We start from the raw sequence: 20,534 nt of genomic DNA on the forward strand, positions 1-20,534 counted from the left end.
TCTCATTCGATTCTCACAGAAACCTTGAGACAAGTACTATTGTTACCGTCCATTTTACAGATGAGAACATGGAGGCTGAGCATAGTTGCCCCAGGTCACACAGCTACAAGCAGCAAGGCAGGAAACGTAACCCAAGTTAGACTTAAAAGAGACCCTTAAAGATGCATGTACAGGAACAGCTGTGTGTTATTAGTGCAGCAAAGAAAAGTAAATGCCAACAAGGATTTACAAGTAACTTGTTATAGCCACACAGTGGAATTTGCTTAAAGCATATTTTGATAATGTATACTAGTCCCAAATGAGGAAAGACTGGAATGAAATGCCAGCATTAAGTGTTTCTCTCCAGATAATAGGATTACATGTGATTTTCTCTGTATTCCTCCGTGTTTTCTCATTTTTCTACCTAGAGCAGTGGTGGGCAAACTCATTAGTGAACAGAGCCAAATATCAACAGTACGATTGAAATTTCTTTTGAGAGCCAAATTTTTTAAACTTAAACTATATCGGTAGGTACGTTATTAACTTAATGAGGGTACTCCTAAGCTGGCCTTTGCTAAAAACGTCCTCAATCGGATTGAGGTAGTTCGCTGAGGTCGACCCCTTCCAACTCTCCCATCCACACTCGTCTTGTATACTTGTTGTCTATCGCCTTTCCGAAAACCGACCTCTGCACATGGGCCATGAAGTTTCAATCGCACTGTACATGCACACCCGCACGTGGTATTTTGTGGAAGAGCCACACTCAAGGGGCCAAAGAGCCACATGTGGCTCGCGAGCCTCGGTTTGCCGACCACTGACCTAGAGCATGTATCATTTCTTCATAAAAATAAGACTTCAGCCCTAACTGGTTTGGCTCAGTGAATGGAGCGTCTGCCTGTGGACTGAAAGGTCCCAGGTTCAATTCCGGTCAAGGGCATGTACCTTGGTTGTGGGCACATCCCCAGTAGGAGATGTGTAGGAGGCAGCTGGTCGATGTTTCTCTCTCATCGATGTTTCTAACTCTCTATCCCTCTCCCGTCCTCTCTGTAAAAAATCAATAAAATATATTTAAAAAATAATAAAAAAAAATAAGACTTCAAAACAGTAACTCTCTTCCATCCTATGCTCCCAAAACGGGTTGTACTTTCACAGCCCCTGGCGCCTCGGCTCTGTGTTTTACAGGCTACTGTAGCCCCCGGCTCCTTGGGAGCAGAGCAACCCAGGGATGCTCACACCTCCAGCTCCTCCCTCTCCTTGGCCAGAGGGAAGGTGCTGTGATGAGAAGGATGTCCCAGAGGGTGGAGGCCTCCAGGCACCTAGCAGACCCAACACCCATTCATTGTGCAGGTCAAACCCACAATGGAAAAGATGCTTCTTTCTACTGCTTTATTAAGAAATCTGTGTTTTCTCTATACACCCTGTTAGTTATTATAAATTTCCTTACGTAGCTTTCTTGTTATGATTTTGCTTGAATTCATTTTTTTAGAAAGGAAGGGCAGGGATGAAACGAGCCAGCCAGCCTCTGGTTTTCTCTACAAGTTCATCCAAACTGCCCCTCTCGCCATGGACGGCCCAGGACCCGGGCCAGGAAGGCAGCACTTGGCTCGCTGCCTCCGGTGGGCTCATGGTTCCCAGTGGCTCTGCTCCCCGCAGAGCTTGACAGCAGGTGTTACTCACTGTTTTATCCCTGATCTCTGGCACCGTGCTCAGAACACTGTAAACACTCATGTTTATTGAATTAACAAATGAATTTGACGTTGCTGTACAACTAGAACTCAAAAACAGGCTCCCCGCCCAGGCTGGCCGGGTCACCACCACGCCTCATTCCTGAAGGTTGGGGTGGGACAGAGCAGGAAGGTGTGGGCAAGAGGAAAGCTTTGAGACCCAACAATAGGCCTGACAGTCTACACAGCACCTTCGGCTGCAGTTTCAGTGATGTCAGCGGCGCTCCCAGGGCGACAGAAAGTGGTGACGGCGTGCAGGCCAGGAGGGCTCCCTCCAGGCCCCTCCTGCCCATTCTCAGCAGAATTTCCAGTTCCACCAGCTCAGCGCCGCCCCTCCCCCGCCCCGTTCCCTGGGAAGGTTGGCCTGCCAGCCCAGAGCTCCAGGGGCAGGGATCAAACTTCCTGCCAGCCAGCTGCTTCCTCTGGCCCTCCCCCACCCGCCCGCACCCTCCCCCACCCAGGGAACAATCGACAGGAGCCGGACTTTGGACGAAACCCTGCTTATTATCAGGGAGTCGCAGGAAGAGGAGCTCTTGAGTTTTCAGTGCCTGGAAAGCCCCAGAATGTGTCACTCACATTGCTTCCCACAATCCCCTCAAGCCTGGGAATTCTCCCACAGCCGCACTGACAAGTGGGCCCAGGAAAGGAAGCAGGCTTGAGTGTAGATACCTCCCACGTCTCTCCTCAGTGCTAACAAGTGTGAAAAACAGGCTCCATCATTTCTCTTCTCCCACATAAACTGGTAGCTTTCAAGCCTGATCGGACGGAGCAGGGGTGTCAGCCATTTCTGTGTCCACAGAGCAGGCCCCCCGCCCCCGACTTGGGAGGGGTCCTATGGCCAAGGTAACACACCAGAAGTTCTCAGGGGGCATTCAGTGAAATGAACAGGATGAAGGACGGACGGGCTGTCTACAGTTTGCCTCTTTTTGTGTAAAAAAAGGGAGTAGAAGCACACATATTTACATATACTCGTATCTGTATGACAAACCTGGGGACCCAGGGGCCTGCGGGGAGGTATGCGGGGGCAGTTCCCGAGCCTGTCATGTCACTGTATTCTCCAAGCTCACCCAGGTATTGACCTATTCTAAGTACACTTCTTAAAAAGCGTTAAAAATCCCGGAAGCTCTAGCCCAAACCAAAACTTGGCTGGCGGCCCCTGGATCACAAAGACTGAGGAGAAACGTCACCCATGAAAGTGTCTGGGCCCGAGAGAGAGCGCGGGTGCGGACCGCTCACTCCCGGCTGTTCTCAGTCCCTCGTTTCTAGTTTCAAGGGAACGTTCTTTCCCGGGAGCCCACAGGGGCGGCTACCGTGTGAGGCTGGGCATCGCCCTGAACAGCAAAGCCAGAAGCAACGCCCACAAGAATCAGCAGGACCCGCACACCAGCCCCGCGGGGTCCGCACACCAGCCCCGCGGGGTCCGCACACCCACACACCCGCCCCGCGGGGTCCGCACACCCGCCCCCCGGGGTCCGCACACCCGCACACCCGCCCCCCGGGGTCCGCACACCCGCACACCCGCCCCGCGGGGTCCGCACACCCGCACACCCGCCCCGCGGGGTCCGCACACCCGCACACCCGCCCCGCGGGGTCCGCACACCCGCCCCACGGGGTCCGCACACCCGCACACCCGCCCCGCGGGGTCCGCACACCCGCACAGCGCTCTCGGGGGAGGGGCCCACAGGGCCGGGTGCTCGGCGGCGGGAGCTGCCGCCCGCAGGTGCCCCGCTCAGGTGTGGGCTCCCCGGTCCTCCCCTGGGGAGGCCACGCCCGGGACGGACTTGTGAGCCCCGGGCGACAGGACAGGCCCCTCCCCGGCCCTCGGCCCCATCCAGCGCTTTCACCCTCCAGCCCGAGGGCGCGCACCGCCCACCCGCCTCCGGGGGCCCGGCTGCCAGCCCGAGGGGCGGGACAGGTCCCTGCGCCGCTTCCCAGTCCTCGGCGGCGGGCAGCCCCCCTGCCTTTCGGGGTGGAGGGCGGGGTAAGAACCAGAGAGAGTCCGGGTGAGAGTGTTCCCGGGCGAACCCGGCCCGGCAGCGACCGAACCTGCAACCCGCCGCCCTGGTGCGCCCGCGGCCCCCCACTGGCTGCCGGCCAGGCCCGTGCGCGCACAGACGGGGAGACGGGGCCCCGGCCTCAGGTCACCAGGAGCGCGAAGCCAGGCCGGACCCGGGGACAGGGGCTCCTGCCGCAGCCGCGCCCCGACCGGGATATCCCCCTCCGGGTGGGGCCATGAGGCGAGCCAGCTCCTCCCGCCCCCCGGACATGGCCTCCAGGACCCCGTACGCCCGGCGCAGGGCACCTGCCCTGGGGCTCGCGGGACCCCGGCGACGCGGCCCCGCAGACCGCGCGGGCCGAGGTGCGATGGAGACCGAGGAGGGAGCGCGGGGCTCAGGGCACCGCCGCCCGCCCGGGAGGGCTCCTGACCCAGGTCCTCCCGGGAGCAACTTTGAAAGCTGTTTCCGGAGGAAATTCGGGTTTCAGTTTTATCTCCTCTTCGGGCTCCGCACGCAGACCCTCCAGCAGCCGCCCCGCCACCCGAGCCCGGGAGCCAGAGGCTCTCCGGCCGCCAACCCCCGCCCCCCCCCCGGGAGTCTTGGGGTCCCTTCGGGAGCGGGGCCCGCGGCTGCGGGTCGGGATTGCGGGGTCCCTTCCCAGGGGCACGTGGAACCAGGACCCTCACCTGGGTCAGGGCGGAGAGGGGAGCCGACCGCGCCGCACGGAGGGCGGGGGGCGGGCGGGGCGGGCGGGGGAGGCAGGGCGCGCCGGGCGTGGCAAAGGCCGCGGAGGGGAGGCCGGCAGGTTCCGGCCCGTCCCAGCGCGGGCAGGGCCGTGGGGGCGGCGCGCTCCACCTCGGACCCGACCCACCGACCCTTCCCGAAACCCAGGAACTTACACAGGATCACGGACGCGAAGAGAAGCAACTCCTGGCTTCCGACTTTCGCCTTCGAACCCATCACGATCAGAATCCCGACGCGAAAGCACCCCCGAGCCCGGGACAGACCCAACCGCGCGCCGAGCTTGGGCCGCGGTCGCGCCGCGGCCCGTCCCCCGAGCGGGATTGGCTGGGGCCACGCCCCTTCGCGTTGCGATTGGCAGAGGCAGCCGCCGCTCCGCTGAGTGACTCACCGCCGCCAGGTGCAGCCATGACCACACCCCAGGGGCGGGGCGCCTCCCAGCCGAGGTGCCCGATTGGCCGGGAGCCCGCCGAGCCGGAGACCAGTCCCCTCCTCCCTCAGGTGCGCACCCTGCCCGGGCGGCCTCGGGAAGTGGGGTCTCTGACTGGCTGGGGGCCGGCTGGAGGGCGGGTGGGGAATGCCTGGAAGGGCAGGTGGGAAGCTAGGAGCCGGGCCGGGCTTTGTTTCTTGGTGACGGTTTGTATGGAAATGACGGAACTATAGGAACCGTGCTCGCTTCCTAGCAAATGAAAACCGCCTACTCTAGGCGAGAGGTGGGGCCGAGGACGGGGAGAGCAGTGATACCACCCAAATCCTGCTCCTCCGTGCACCCCTGGCAGCACTCACTTGAGAGCCTGCGCAGGCAGAAGAGGGGAAGTGGGGAAAGCAGAATTACATTTTCTCGAGAACTTGAAGCATATATACACCAGATACTCCAAGTAATACCAACTGACCTACAGATCATTCTATCAATATCACGGGCTTGTCCTTGAACATGTGTGATCTGTCCGAAGAGCCCTGCTTCACTCACTGACCTCTGAGCCAGGAGGCCACCCTGCCATTCCCCACAAGCCGGGATTGCAGGCTTGGTCCCCAGTGGAGGGCGTGCAGGAGGCAATTAATGATTCTCTCTCATCATTGATGTCTCTATCTCTCTCCCTCTCCCTTCCTCTCTGAAATCAATAAAAATATATATTTTTTAAATGAGAGCCCTACATTTCAGAATTATTTTCTTATTGGAACCGATAGTTGAAATAGGTTGCGGTTGTGTGTGTTTTTAATATATTTTATTGATTTTTTTAAATTAAATCTTTATTGTGCAGATTATTACAGTTGTTCCTCTTCCCCCCCCCCATAGCTCCCTTCTACCCAGTTCCCACCCCACCCTCTGCCCTTACCCCCCCCATCCATAGGTGCACTATTTTTGTCCAGTCTCTTCCCGCACCCCCACACCCCTTCCCCACCCAAGAATAGTCAGTCCACTCCCTTTCTATGCCCCTGATTCTATTATAATCACCAGTTTATTCTGTTCATCAGATTATTTATTCACTTGATTTTTAGATTCACTTGTTGATAGATGTGTATTTGTTGTTCATAATTTGTGTCTTTACCTTTTTCTTCTTCTTCCTCTTCTTAAAGGATACCTTTCAGCATTTCATATAATACTGGTTTAGTGGTGATGAACCCCTTTAGCTTTTCCTTATCTGTGAAGCTCTTTATCTGACCTTCAATTCTGAATGATAGCTTTGCTGGATAAAGTAATCTTGGTTGTAGGTTCTTGGCATTCATCACTTTGAATATTTCTTGCCACTCCCTTCTGGCCTGCATAATTTCTGTTGAGAAATCAGCTGATAGTCATATGGGTACTCCCTTGTAGGTAACTGACTGTCTTTCTCTTGCTGCTTTTAAGATTCTCTCTTTGGCCAAAACCGGTTTGGCTCAGTGGATAGAGCGTCGGCCTGCGGACTGAGGGGTCCCGGGTTCGATTCCGGTCAAGGGCATGTACCTGGGTTGCGGGCACATCTCCAGTGGGAGATGTGCAGGAGGCGGCTGATCGATGTTTCTCTCTCATTGATGTTTCTAACTCTCTATCTCTCTCCCTTCCTCTCTGTAAAAAATCAATAAAATATATTTAAAAAAAAAAAAAAAAAGATTCTCTCTTTGTCTTTTGCTCTTGGCATTTTAATGATGATGTGTCTTGGTGTGGTCCTCTTTGGATCCCTTTTGTTTGGGGTTCTCTCCGCTTCCTGGACCTGTAAGTCTATTTCTTTCACCAGGTAGGGGAAGTTTTCTGTCATTATTTCTTCAAATAGGTTTTCAATATCTTGCTCTCTCTCTTCTTCTGGCACCCCTATAATTCGGATGTTGGTACGCTTGAAGCTGTCCCAGAGGCTCCTTACACTATCTTCATATTTTTGGATTCTTTTTTCATTTTGCTTTTCCGGTTGGGTGTTTTTTGCTTCTTCATATTTCAAATCGTTAACTTGATTTTTGCGATCCTCTGGTCTGCTGTTGGGAGTCTGTATAATATTCTTTTTTTTAAATATATTTTATTGATTTTTCACAGAGAGGAAGAGAGAGAGATAGAGAGCTAGAAACATCAATGAGAGAGAAACATCGATCAGCTGCCTCCTGCACATCTCCCACTGGGGATGTGCCCGCAACCCAGGTACATGCCCTTGACCGGAATCGAACCTGGGACCCTTCAGTCCGCAAGCCGACGCTCTATCCACTGAGCCAAACCGGTTTCGGCAATATTCTTTATTTCAGTCAGTGTATGCTTAATTTCTAGTTGGTCCTTTATCACAACCTCGAGGGTCTCACTAGATTTCTTGAGGGCCTCATTAAGTTTATCGGCGGTTTCTAGAAAATTCTTGAAAAACCGCCAAAACCAGTTTGGCTCAGTGGATAGAGCGTCGGCCTGCGGACTGAGGGGTCCCAGGTTCGATTCCAGTCAAGGGCATGTACCTGGGTTACAGGTACATCCCCAGTAGGAGATGTGCAGGAGGCGGCTGATCAATGTTTCTCTCTCATCGATGTTTCTAACTCTCTCTCTCTCTCCCTTCCTCTCTGTGAAAGATCAATAAAATATAAAAAAAGAAAAAAGAAAAACCTTAAAGTGTGGTTTTGAACTCTATATCCAGTAGTTTGCTTTCCTCCATTTCTGTCATTTGTGTCCTGTTTCTTTGTCCAGGCATTTTTTATGCTTCGCTGCGTCGATGGAGTGGCTTTCTGTGCTAAGTGTCCTATAGGGCCCAGTGGCTCAGCCTCCCCAATTACCTGAGGTAGACACTCTTGGTGCACCCCCTTGTGGGCTTTGTGCACAGTCTTGTTGTAGTTAAGCCTTGATTGTTGTAGGTATCACTGGGAGGGATTGACCTCCAGGCCAATTGGCTGTGAGAATCAGCTGTGTCTGCAGTGGGAGAACTTCTGTGCTGGAGACACCCTTAGGGGCAAGACTTGCTTCAGTGGGGCTTTGGTGCTCACTGAGCCTGCACCCTGAGTGTGTCCTTTATGGATCCGAAGAGCTGCAATCTGGATGGTCCCACTCTGACCACCAGGCACACTGGCTCCTGGATCTCTAAGGAGGTGCTAATTTAGCCTCTTCCTGAAGCTACCCAGCAGAAGCCAGCTGTGAAGCAATGCAATTTGCTGTGGGGCCTTGGGCCAGCTGCAGTTTGTTAAGTAATTTTCAGATTGCAAAGGGCCGGGCCTTTCATATGCAAAAGCCTCCATGCACGGCTTGGGAGGGGCGGGGTCCCTGGGGATCAACAGGGCGGAGCAAGCAGTTATGGCTGCTCTCAGTCCTGCCCTCAGAGGTCCTGCTTCTCAGTGTCATGGCAATCACTGCAAGCACCTCCGAGAGAAAGCTGCCCTCGATTTCCGAACAATGCCAGACAGTCCCGCTTCTCCCGTATGAGTCTGGGTCCCCAAAGACTAGCCCAGAACTGGAGCTCAGAGCCTGAGACTCCCTTCCAATTGAAAACGACAATTGTGCCCTCAGCTGCCAGCCCTCTCCGCATGCACCTCCGCACCTTAGTGTTTTACTTCCGCACTGTGCCTCCTCTGAGTCTCAGTGCTTTTCTCTTTTCTTCTAGTTGTAGAATTTCCACTCAGCCAGCCTTCCTGTGGTTCTGGATGATGTCCGTTCTGTCTTTTAGTTGTATTTTTGAAGTGGTTGTGCGAGGCAGCAATCTCCAGTGTTTACCTGTGCCGCCATCTTGGTTTCTCTCGGTTGTTTTTTTTTTAAGTAATTTGCAGTGACCACTCAGCAGTGCTATTGAAACAACCTCAGAACTCTGACTCAGAACCTTCACTGTTTATATAACTTGCTACCATTTGTGAGTAGTACTCTCAATTTCTTCCTTTGTAACTGCACCCCCGCCCCAGGAATTACTAAACACCTCAATACAAATTCAATATTTATTGAGTTCCTCCTATATATCAAGTTCTGGTTTAATCGTTGGTCAAATAAAAATGAAGGGGAAGAGCCTTGTAAGTTATAATCCAGTCCAAGTGCTGCCATGGAAGGTGTGCCTTACCCACCATTCTCTTGTTTCTTGCATCCTGATTATTTTTCTCCTCCTTCAGTTTAAAAGCCCTCTGGATGAGGGCAGCAAATACATTCCTCTAATTCTTGTGACAATCAGAGTGGTCCCTAAGAGACTGGAAGCTTCCCCACAGGGGAAATGGTGAGTGAAGCCAGGATCAGGAAGGAGGGAGGTCTACTCCAGCCACTGCAGGAGCAGCCTCAGAGCAGGCACTGAAAGGTAAGTTTGGAAAGGCAGGTGCTGCCAGAGCCAGACTGCAGATTGCTCAATGGACCAGGCTCAGCCATGTGCTGAGTCACTAGGCAACAGAGAGCTATTGTGAATTATTAACTCTGATAAGATAAAAATCCTATCTAATAAAAGAGAAACATGGTAATTAGCCGTACATCCGCTACCCTACCCAGTGGCTAATCAGGGCAATATGTAAATTAACTGCCAGCCAAGATGGCGGCCGGCAACCAGGCAGCTTGAAGCGAACATGAGGCTTGCTTGCTTCAGTGATGGAGGACTCCATCGTTCCCCGCCTGCCGCTGCCGGCCTCTGAGCTTGCAGTTTGAAACATTGTTACAAATATAGAAGCTAAACAAAACCCCAGAAACCTGCTTTCAGCCCGCCGGGATCTCAGAGCTGGAGTTGAAACAGTGTTCTGATTATAGAACCCAAACAAACCAGATACCTGCTTTCAGCAGCAGAGGCCTAAGGGCTGGAGCCAAGCCTCAGAGCTAAAGCTAGCCCAGAATAAAAAAAAAAAAAAAAGAAAAGAAAAAAAGGAGCGGTTGGGAGCTTCAGTCACCTGCCAGCCTGAAAACAGCCCTCAGCCCCTCACCCAGACTGGCCAGGCACCCCAGTGAGGACCCCCACCCTGAAGGATGTGTGACCAGCTGCAAACAGCCATCAGCCCCTCACCCAGGCTGGCCAGGCACCCCAGTGGGGACCCCCACCCTGATCCAGGACATCCTTCAGGGCAAACCAGCCGGCACCCACCCGTGCACCAGGCCTCTACCCTATATAGTAAAAGGGTAATATGCCTCCCAGCACCGGGATCAGCGGAGCTGCGAGGCCTCCCAGCACCGGGATCAGCGTGACAGGGGGCAGCGCCCAAACCCCCTGATCGCCCTGCAGCTCTGTGTGTGACAGGGGGCAGGGCCACAACCTCCTTATCTACCCTGCTCTGTGAGTGACAGGGGAAGGCGCCCCAATCCCCTGATCAGCCCTGCTCTGTGCCTGATAGGGGGGAGCTCCCCAACCCTCTGATCGCCCTGCGGCTCTGTGTGTGACAGGGTGCGGCGCCCCAACTCCCCCCCCCCCAGGGGCCCTGCTCTGTGACAGGGTGGAGCCATAACCTCCCCATCGGCCCTGCCCTGAGTGTGAGAGTGGCGGTGCCCCAACCCCCTGATGGGCCCTGCTCTGTGGGTGACAGGGGGCAGCGCCCCAATCCCCTGATGGGCCCTGCTCTGTGTGTGACAGGGTACAGAGCCCCAACCCCCCTGATGGGCCCTGCTCTGTGCGTGACAGGGGGCAGTGCCCCAAACCCCTGATTGGCCCTGCTCTGTGCGTGACAGGGGGTGGTGCCGCAACCTCCCCATCGATCCTGCCTTGAGTGTGACAGGGGACGGTGCCCCAATCCCCCAATCGGCCCTACCCTGAGCGTGACTGAGGGTGGCATCACAACCTCCCGATCCGCCCTGCTCTGTGCATGACAGGGGCAGCGCCCCAACTCCCCAATTGGCCCTGCTCTGAGCCCAACCAGGGGCTGCACCTAGGGATTGGGCCTGCCCTCTGCCACCCGGGAGCAGGCCTAAGCCAGCAGGTCATTATCTCCCGAGGGGTCCCAGACTGCGAGAGGGCACAGACCGGGCTGAGGGACCCCCCTACCCCCCGAGAGCACAAATTTTTGTGCACCGAGCCTCTAGTCTATATATAAAAGCCTAATATGCTAATTGTCCATCTGACCATTTGACCAGTCGCTATGACACACACTGACCACCAGGGGGCAGACGCTCCAACCAGTAGGTTAGTTTGCTGCCGGGATCTGGCTGATGGGGACAGGCGAGATGGGCCAGACACGGCCTAGGTGAATCCATGCACCAGGCCTGTTTTGCCCAATCTCTGCAGACCAGGCTGAGGCACCCCATGGGTGCACGGCCGGGCCTCTAGTGTTATTATTATAAGATTGCTCAGGCAGTGATGTTTTAGAAAGGCCGAATGAGAGATTCTGAAAGTCGGCAGGCTATTGAGAACTCGTGTTTGAGGCCCCACAGGTCAGGAGATGAAACCAATCCCCACTTTTGAGGAGTTCACAACATACTGGGAGAGAGAAAAACGTAAGGGAGTAGCTGTGATGACACAGGTATATTGTCAACACACCTGGGGTAAAGTTTGTTGGGAGGGAGGCGGCTAATGAGGTTTGAAAAGGAAGACAGAAGTCAAGGGAGGACACACAGCCAGTCAGCCTGGCTCCGCAGACCCACCTGATGAGGCAGCTCCAGGGGAAGGGAGAGAACTTCAAAGGGTAAGGTAATTGGTTGGAGAAGCCTATCAAGATTATGAACCAGACCTGGCCGGTTGCTCAGTGGTTAGAGTGCTGGCCCGCAGACTGAGGGGTTGGGGTTCAATTCTGGTCAAGGACACTAACCAGTCTGAAAAACAAAAGTACTTGGGTATTTGAGGAAAGAGAAACAGACACCTATTTGCCAGACCCGGGCTAGACGCTTTCACCTATTTCAACTGTGTCTCCAGACCTAACCATGTCCAACTATCTCAGGGGTACTCTGCTGATTACCCAGAGTGGGACAGCTCTGTGGCCGAGGCGGCGGGAGCTCGGATGAACGGCGGTTTTACAGTGTGTGCAGTGTAAGTGGTGAGGTTAAAGGAGAGGAGGCAGAAGGAAGAAGATAGAGAAGAATGCAGGAACTACCTGCCAGAATTTCTCCAGAGACTTGATAAATCCGAAAATCGGGTCCGTCTCTCACCCAGCTTTCTCTTCCACAAATAAAGGAATAACACTTTAAAAAGTTGCCGAAACCGGTGTGGCTCAGTGGATAGAGCGTCGGCCTGTGGACTGAAAGGTCCCAGGTTCGATTCCGGTCAAGGGCATGTACCTGGGTTGCGGGCACATCCCTGGTGGGGAGTGTGCAGGAGGCAGCTGATCGATGTTTCTCTCTCCTCGATGTTTATAACTCTATCTCTCTCCCTTCCTCTCTGTAAAAAATCAATAAAAAATATATTAAAAAAAAAAAAAAAAAAGTAAAGCGTAGGCCTTGGCTGATGTGGCTCAGGTGGCTGGGTGTCATTCCAATTCCCCGTCAGGGCACATGCCCAGGTTGTAGGCTTGATCCAATGTCTGGCTCTCACAATTGATGTTTTTCTCTCTCTACCTCTTCCTCTCTCTCTAAAAAAAAAAACCTTCCAAACTGAATTCAAAACTCTTCCCTTAATATATTTAAAAGGATACACAGCAGATGATCACCATGCAAGAGGGAAGCTATACACCTGCTCTATAGTGTTGAATTTTGCTTCAGTAAACATTTTCATTGTTTTAACAACTAATATTTTGTTAAATCCAGTGTGGGATCGGAGAGCAGCGTTGATAAAAAGTGGGACCTGACCCTGGCTGGGTGGCTCAACTGGTTGGAGTGTTGTCCCACATACCAAAAAGGTTTTGGGTTCGATTCCCAGTCAGGGAACATACCTGGGTTGTGGGTTGGATCCCTGGTCAGGGCACATATGGAAGGCAACCAACTGATGTTTTTCTCTCTCTCAAATCAATAAACATATCCACTGGTGAGGATTAAAACACACACACACACACACACACACACACAACACCTGGGACCTGTTTTCGGTGGCACCTGTATGCGCTGGAGACTTCTGTGGGATGGCATCCCTCCCTCCACCCAGCTGCTGGTACCGGGGACCTGAAGGTCTAGAGCAGGACACATCAGCCACGGAGACCCTACAGCACACCTAATATACCCTACTTCTTGCCGATCTGATAAAAAAAAGTATAATTTTGATTCATTCACACCAGGCAGCTATTGTTGTGTTGGCTGTTGTCATTTTTTTATTTGACATCTAAAAGAGGTCAGTGCCCTAACTAGTCAGGTACTGCATGTGTTAACATTCTCGCGGCACCCGGTTGAAAAGAGCTGGTCTAGAGCAAGGGCAGGCAAACTTCCTAGAAAGAACTAGATAGTAAAAATTTTAGGTTTCGAAAGACACATTGTTTGTTACAACCATTCTGCTGTTTTTGTACAAAAGCAGCCATAGACAATATCTGAGTGAATGGCCACGGCCTGCCGTGGGGCTGAGTTCTCTCCTGACCGCAGAGTGCAATCACTTGGGTGCTCACCTGGGGCCCAGGCCCCACCTCCGAGATTCCAAATCTAGGATCGGGGCCCAAGCTTTCCCCCGCTAGCTCTTAGGTGATTGTGATGTGCATTCTGGACTGAAAACAATTGTTCTAGAAAGAGAACTGTAGTCTTAGGAAATTGCTGGAGGTGGGGTGGGGGTGAGGGTGGAGGGGGTGAGGGTGGAGGGGGTGGGGGTGAGGGTGGACAGGGGTGGGGGTGAGGGTGGAGGGGGTGAGGGTGGAGGGGGTGGGGAGGCGCGAACACTGAAGGATGACCCAGGGCTGAACGGAGATCTAAAGATGAGAACTGTTTTCAATAGAGCTGAAAAGTAAATGCGCCCAATGCTTACATTAAATGCTCTTTATTTGGTGCTTTCGCGCGCGCAGCACTACGAGGCCTTGCCCTCCCCTCCCAGAGGAGCTCGGCGGACCGCCACCTGCCCCCGCCTGCCCGCCCCGGGTCTGGAGCCGCTCCGACAGGCCGGGCGGGGGTGAGCCCCGGCGGAGGGGGCGGGGGTGAGGCCGGCGGAGGGGGCGGGGGTGAGCCCCGGCGGGGGGGGGGGCGGGGGTGAGCCCCGGCGGGGGGGGCGGGGGTGAGCCCCGGCGGGGGGGGCGGGGGTGAGCCCCGGCGGGGGGGGCGGGGGTGAGCCCCGGCGGGGGGGGCGGGGGTGAGCCCCGGCGGGGGGGGCGGGGGTGAGCCCCGGCGGGGGGGGCGGGGGTGAGCCCCGGCGCGCCGGCCGCTAGGGCCCAGCAGCACCCACCCGCCCTCTGTGGCCTGCCAGCCCCGCTTGCCCAGGTGACAGAAGAAAGTGCGGCTCGCATCTCCCAGCCTCGGCTCCTCCGCGGAGGAGAGCCCAGAAGCCCAGGTCCGCCCGCAGCTCTTCCCACCTCAGACCCCGGCAGGGGGCCGCTCGAGGGGTCCGCGCTGGCCACGTCCGCCCTGAGGCGGGGCCTGGAGGACTGCGTCCCCAAGGAGCCCCAAAACAGCGCCTGTGGCACCGCCCCCGCCCGCCGGAACTCAGGACTGAGGGCGGGCAGGGCCGGGCCCCGCCCCGGGGACCCCACCAGGACCCCGCACTGGGCCTCCCGCGCCTTAGCCGAGACCCCCGGGTCCACAACCCGCAGGCGCCCTTGCAAGTCCCGTACCTGGGAGTGGAGCGCCCCGGGACGGTTCCCGCGGCCGCCTCCCCCGAGACCTCACGTCGACAAGCCGGGCCCGGCCCTTGGCCAGGAGCGAGCGGGGCTCCGAGAGCGAGACTGTGGGCACAGCGGTGGGTGGGGGGGGGCCGGGCCCCGCGCGCCCCAGGAGCCAGGAGGGCACGACGCGGCCCCCCGACCCGAGACCTGCGGCCACGGCGCGCGCCCGGCCAGCCCGCAGCGCCCTCCCGCTCTCCGGGAGCCGACCGGAACCGGAAGCGAGGCGCCGCCTCCCGCCCCGCCCCCGGGCACCTGCCCTAGAAACCCGCGGGTCTGGCCCAGGTCTGAGCTGGACTCCTAAGCCAGCAGCAGCACCCACCCCAGTCCCCGCCCAGGCCTCACTGGTCAAGGCGCAGCGTACCCCTCCCTTCCGCCCTGGGGCCCACAAAAGGACAAACAGGAGTCGACTGTGGCTCTGAACATTTTGTTTGAAAAAAAAGGGGGAACCGTCCCCACAAGGGGCAAGGCCCACGTGGGCCCGGCCTATGGTTCTCCCTGGACGTCTGCGTCAGTCTCAGCTGCTGCCCAACCTTCTGCGGCAGCGGCCACTGCTCCTCCCCCGCGTCTTGCTGAAGCCTGTCCCCTGGCGTCCTCTGGTGCACCCCGAGCTCCGGGGAAGGGGGGACCGAAAGCCCCGGGTCCCGGGCAGCCAGGCGTCACATCAGCAGGCACCGGGCAGGCCCACTGGGTGTGTCCAGCATCCGCACGGACACCGAGTGTGCACCAGGCTGTCAGCCAGTGCTCATCCGTGTTTCACACCCTGCAGGCTGCTGCCCGACACACCCTCTGAACCTCCCAGTCTCGTGCCAGAAATGGGCAGGGAAGGAACGGCACGGGGACCCTGCTGCTCCAGGCTTCCCGCCGCTCCACCACAGGGACCCAAGTCAGCTGCTGTCATTCTTGATGACCACCTCCACCCCATGGTGCCGCAGCTGGGCGCGGAGCAGCAGGTTCTTGTTCTTGAGGTCCTCCACCTGACGGGAGAAGGAGGCATAAAGGGAACAGGGAGTCCCTGAACTTATTCCGACATCGGCTGGTGAAGGGGAAAAGACGAAGCCTGTCTAAGGAAAATGAAGGGCTCAGTGGCTTTGGGGTCCGAGCGGGCGCACTGGGACAGGAAGCTGACCTGCTGGCGAAGCACTTCGTTGTCCAGCTGCAGCTGGTCCAGCCCTTGCAGCTCCTCAGACAACCGGTGGTTGCTCTGCCGCAGCTCCTGGATGTAATCGCAGGCTTTGGAGAGAATCCCCCCTTTACTCTGCAGGAAAGACCAACACACGAGGGCTGGACTACAAGATACCCACTCGCTTTCCGAAGCAGTTCACTATCTGGGCCTTACTTTCCCCCAAGAACCCTCAGAAGAAAGGGTGACTGCTGTGTGCAGCCCCGGGACACAGGCGCCTGCCGCCCAGGCCCCTGACCTGGCCTGACTTCGTGCTCTCCATGGAGCAGTCCGGAATGATCTTGGACAGCTGCACGATCCAGTTGTTGATCTTGTCCCGGCGGCGCCGCTCCACTGTGGGAACAGGGAGGCAAGGTCACTCAGCCTGCGCTCGCCACAGGCCCAGGAAGTTCGCTGACGTCCCCTCACACCACAGCTGCCTGCAACCCCACCAGACAGCTCCCAGCGTCGCCCCGAGCGCACCCACCTTCATTATGCTGAGCCCTGCGTTTTTCATCCCGCGTCGTCCGGGGAGCTTCTGACTTCCTGACCATGGAGCCGAGGGCAGCCAAGTGATGAAGGTCAACAAGTCAGATTGGCACTTGGGGTAGGAATCACACCAGATCTGGCGCTTGTGGTAACTGAGAAGGAACAGGGTTACTCACGGGGAGTAAGGGTGGGTCCTGGGGGCAATGGAGCGCTGGCTTCCTCCCGGCAGCACTTCCTGTGGTGACATCATCACGAAGAACTGACCTGGGAGGGTTCGCGTAGGTCGTTAGCACATGGGACTAGGAACCTCAGCGAGCTCCGAGGCCAAGGCCCTGGGACTCTCCTCTAAAAACGGCAAATTTCTGTCGGCCAGTGTGGCTCAGTGGTTGAGTGTTAATCTATAAACCATGAGATCAGTTTGATTCCAGGTCAGGGCACATAACTGGGTTTTGGGTTTAATCCCCAGGAGGTGGGGGTATGCAGGAGGCAGCCAATCAATGATTCTCTCTTATCATTGATATGTCTCTCTTCTGTCTCTCTCCCTCTCCCTTCCTCTCTGAAATCAATAAAAATATATTTTTAAATATTAAGTAAAAATAAAAAGGGCAGAAAAAGACAATAAACAAACAAATAATGAAAAGGGACAAACTTCCTCCTGCTGAGCGGGGTCCCACATTCCCTGCCTGCCTCGCCCTCAGGGACCACTGCCCAGCATGTCCCACCGCCCATCCTACCCTGCAACCAGCCCCTCCCACAGCATCTCACCGGTGCCAGGAGGGGTGGCCTGTCCCAGCAGTGCCTCCGAGCCCTGGGTGGTGACAACAGCCGCTGCACTCCCCGCCGTGGTCCCTGCCGCCCCGTCGCCCACAGCAGTGCCAGGGAAGTAAGCGTAGTGTGTCTCAGCGGCCGTCCCCTCTGTGTCAACTGCATCGTCACTGGTGAACGCACCCTGGATCACCGCCTAGAAGGACACCAAGAGGACAGAGTCCAGTGACCATCAGATCCTCCCCAGGGAACTCTCTGCTGCTGCTAACCCTGAGGGAAGGGGGGAGGGTCCAGAGTGTCTGGGGACGGAGCAAGATGCTTCGCCACCCCTGTCCTCCCCATCCCACTCCTTCCCTGCCTCATCTCCCTCTGCAGAGTTCTAGTCCCCCCTCCCTTCCCGTACCTGGGTCATGGACTGAGTAGCAGGGTAGCCACTGATGGCACCAGTCCCCTCGGTCTGGCCATCCAGCTGCCCTTCAGACACCTGGATCACCCTGTACATCACCTAGAAGCAGGGAGGAAAGGGGAAGGAGGAGAAGAGAGGACAAGAGAGTAAGTGCTAGGGCTCCAGGGCCCCTCGCAAAGTTTCTCCTAGACAGGGCCCCAAGAGTCCTTCAGAGCCGCAACCCAGCCGCTCCCCCGTCTATCCCCATATGGAGGTTTCAAAATGGCCCCACTCCATACCTACCTCTACTCCAAATCCAACCCCCTAACAGTCCCCATCTTCACCTCATCCTCCAAGCCAGGTCTCCACATGACAGGCTCAGTTACCTCCCTCTATCCCAACCCAGGTAACACCTGCAGCCACCTGGCCCCCTCCTTTACCTGGCCCCCATTCTCAGTTCGGAAGACGTACTTGACGTTGGGGTCGGGGAAGGTGGCCGATGACTGGACGCTGGCAATAGCCACACTGGTCGGGTCCTCCCCAGTTGCCACTGCGCCTGAATTCAGGGAGCAAGGAAGACTCAGTGCTGCTGCCTTCCTCCCCATTTCACTTGCCTTTCGTCAGAGGAAAAGGCGCACAGACGCCACGGGGGAGGCAAAGGCCATGATGGGCTCTTGGTCCCGCTCACTCCTTTCTGCCACTCACCTTCCTGGATCTGCACTGTCCCCTCTTCCGTCTCAGCTGTTTTCTGCTGCCTGTTTTGAAGGGACAAGGGGTTAGGATAAGGGAAGAAGAGCATGGAAAGCTCACTGGCTCAGGAACACATGGGCCGAAACTCACTGGCATTCCCAACAGACACTGGGCTAGATGGGAAGTTGCTGTTTCTTATGTATAGACACTGAGCAGGCAGCACCCACCTCGTGCTAAGAACAGCACTACGAGGCGGGCAGCAGTGCTGGCGTGTTACAGACAGGAAACCGAACCACACACAGCCAGCAAGGGAGTCAGGAGCTGGGGCCTGAACCGAGGTCTGCCCGACTCCAGAGGCAGCACCTTCTCCCAGGCCTCCCATCTCCCACCCCACACCCCACCGCGTCTTCACTCACCCCTTCATCTCTCTGTGAGGCGGCACATCCAAGGAACGGGCCCTTCTTTGGAAGTCTTCGTATCGCCTGCCTCACTGGCCTGAGTGTTAAGTCCTGGCAGAAATCAGGAGTTTGCAGTGACTCTAGGAAACTGAACAGCCCCCATATGAAAATTTAGGCTCCATGAAGACACAGCCAGAAACATAGCCCCATTTCTGCAGGGACAGTCGGCTTCCTCTATCCTGGTGCTGAGGAATGGGCGGCAAGTGACTGAAAAAGCAGCTCCCCTGGCAGCCTCCCTGCCTCCCGTCACTTCACTCCAGGGGCGGGACCACAGGCAGCGTGGCAGGTGAGGGTCACAGCGCTGCGATCTGCAACGACCTGGGGATCAGGAAGAGCCAAGAGCACACCATCTTCACACCCACGGGGCTGCCTGCCTGTGGGGCTGCTCCACGGCTGACCCTGGAACCAAAAGGTCGCCGGGTTGATTCCTGTTCAGGGCACAGGCCCAGGTGGCGGGCTGGGTCCCCAGGTGAGGGTGTGTAGGAGGCAGCCAATCGATGATGTTCCTCTCATCGATGTTTCTATTTCTCTATTCCTCTCTCTCTAAAAAAAATCAATAAAAACATATTTTAAAAAGACACACACAAAACCACAGGACCACTGACGCTGATGCCTCTTCCAGCTGCTCAGCCACCACCGAGCTGAGCGCCAACGACTTTTTGTTCTCAGATTCAGGAGGGGAACCAGAAGCCACTGCCCTGGGAGAACCCCCAAAACGAACCCTAAATGCCAGACCTGGCCTTTGAGACCCGTTACACGGACAGGCCCTTGTTTTGGTGTCCAGATTTGTGTTGTTTGTTGAAGACCCCAAAGCACAAGTGCACCCCTTTAAAGCCCCGATGTATCCTCCCCAACCCCATATATCTCATTCACGAAGCTAGAACGACACAGCTGCCAAAACGTTGCCACGACACCTCCAAATCCAAGGAGCCTGGGCAGGAAGGGAGAACACTCCAGGCCAGGATCTTAGGGAAGAGACACCCGAGGGCCTGCCGCAGGCCAGACACGCAGCCGGGGCCAGGAAACCGCGCGCTGAGCGGTGACATCATCCCGGCGCGAAAGGGGAAACTTTGGTAAATTCTCTACCCAATAGTCCCCCAAACCTTTCCCATCCAAGGAGAGTCTTCGGCGACGAGCCTTGGAAAGCCCGGATGCAAGGAAAGTGTTCTCCAAAAAACGGGAACTGAAAGCGAAACCGTCGGGGGGAAGCAGCGCTGCGCGAAGGTCGTGGTCCCCACGGGGAATCGCGCGGCGGCGGGACCACCCACCTGCCCGCCCCGAGCCCGCGCGGCCAGTGCCCCCGGCGCCAGGCGGGCGCGGGACGAGGGGGTGGAGGCAGCAGCTAGGACGGCGTCGGAGGCCCCGCCGCGGTCACCGCGCTCAGCGGGCGTCCGGAAGCATTTCCCGGGCGCGCGGAGGGCGCGACGCGGGGACCGGGCCGGCGGCGGCGCGCACGCTCGGCGGGGAGGCCCGCAGGGGGTGCTCGGAGGGTACAAAGGGAGGACGACAGAGCGGGGGGGGGGGGGGGGCCCGGCGCCCAGCCACGCCGGGGGGCGCCGCCCGCAGCCCCCAGCGCACCGCAGGCGCGGCGCTTGGCCCGGCGCGAAGGCGGGACGTGCGGGCCGGAGATAAAGAGCCAGGCGCGGCCCCGCCCCAAACAAAGGCTTCCTCCCGGGACTTCCCCGGCCCGAGCGACAGATGAGCAGTCTCGGCTGCCCTTCCTGCCGGCGCGGCCCGGCTCCGGCCCCGGCCCGTGCGGCACTCACCCGCCTCAGCCGCTGACTCTCCGGGACAGGGATCCTCCGTCTTGGGGGCTCCATGAACAGCCGCGCATGCGCGCCCGGCCGGCAGCCATGCTGGTGCGGGGCGGAAGTGGCCTCGCCCCTCCCCGCCCGCCCGCCCCGCCTCTGAGCGTCTCACTGCCGCCCGCTCCACCTTGATGAGGGTTGAAAGGTGCGACTCCCCGGGATCCCAGAAGCACGACGCTGAAAGCCTAGGCGCTTCAGCAGGACGGGAGGAATACGATTAACTCGTTCGGCCTCTTCCTGATGGATGGGGCCTTCCTATCTAGTTCCAGGGAGGGAAGGGGGAGGGGGGAAACGTCGATCG

At 57.1% G+C, this 20,534-nt stretch overlaps 3 protein-coding genes across 12 annotated transcripts in view; all 3 read right to left on the minus strand.

The window, feature by feature from the left end:
* The window catches only part of F11R (F11 receptor), a 28,595-nt gene extending 23,836 nt beyond the window's left edge, over positions 1 to 4,759 (minus strand). Inside the window, exon 1 of the mRNA XM_059674924.1 lies at positions 4,600 to 4,759. Within this exon, the coding sequence (XP_059530907.1) occupies positions 4,600 to 4,660 (61 nt within the window). The 5' untranslated portion in view covers positions 4,661 to 4,759. The remainder of the gene's footprint in view (positions 1 to 4,599) is intronic.
* Positions 4,760 to 5,138: 379 nt separating this feature from the next.
* On the minus strand, positions 5,139 to 15,180 carry TSTD1 (thiosulfate sulfurtransferase like domain containing 1). The gene is given in 5 exon segments (XM_059674985.1): positions 5,139 to 5,235; positions 14,044 to 14,170; positions 14,295 to 14,471; positions 14,474 to 14,736; positions 15,140 to 15,180. Coding segments are annotated over 5 exon segments (705 nt in total).
* USF1 (upstream transcription factor 1) lies at positions 14,875 to 20,341 on the minus strand. 10 transcript variants are annotated; one of them, XM_059674044.1, is made up of 11 exons: positions 20,192 to 20,341; positions 18,384 to 18,476; positions 17,983 to 18,032; positions 17,718 to 17,833; positions 17,296 to 17,397; positions 16,893 to 17,088; positions 16,304 to 16,391; positions 16,126 to 16,184; positions 15,898 to 15,992; positions 15,606 to 15,734; positions 14,875 to 15,453 (listed from the first exon to the last, which is right to left on the minus strand). In XM_059674044.1, the coding sequence occupies exons 2-11, from the start codon at positions 18,389 to 18,391 to the stop codon at positions 15,364 to 15,366; spliced, it is 933 nt and encodes a 310-aa protein (XP_059530027.1). In that variant the 5' UTR covers positions 18,392 to 18,476; positions 20,192 to 20,341; the 3' UTR covers positions 14,875 to 15,363. The 10 variants fall into 10 exon arrangements, with proteins under 10 accessions (XP_059530027.1, XP_059530022.1, XP_059530029.1 ...); XM_059674039.1 differs by having other exon boundaries at positions 18,384 to 18,513; positions 20,192 to 20,338; XM_059674046.1 differs by lacking the exon at positions 20,192 to 20,341 and adding an exon at positions 19,694 to 20,171.
* Positions 20,342 to 20,534: the final 193 nt, after the last annotated feature.

Source organism: Myotis daubentonii, chromosome 18 (assembly GCF_963259705.1).
Source record: "Myotis daubentonii chromosome 18, mMyoDau2.1, whole genome shotgun sequence".
Lineage (NCBI taxonomy): Eukaryota > Metazoa > Chordata > Mammalia > Chiroptera > Vespertilionidae > Myotis > Myotis daubentonii.

Coding starts and splice junctions, on each gene's coding strand:
- USF1 (XM_059674044.1), bottom strand. Junction 16,392..16,892: donor GGCCACCCCTCCTGGCACCG/GTGAGATGCTGT, acceptor GAACCCTCCCAG/GTCAGTTCTTCGTGATGATG. Junction 15,735..15,897: donor AGAGCACGAAGTCAGGCCAG/GTCAGGGGCCTG, acceptor TCTTTCCTGCAG/AGTAAAGGGGGGATTCTCTC.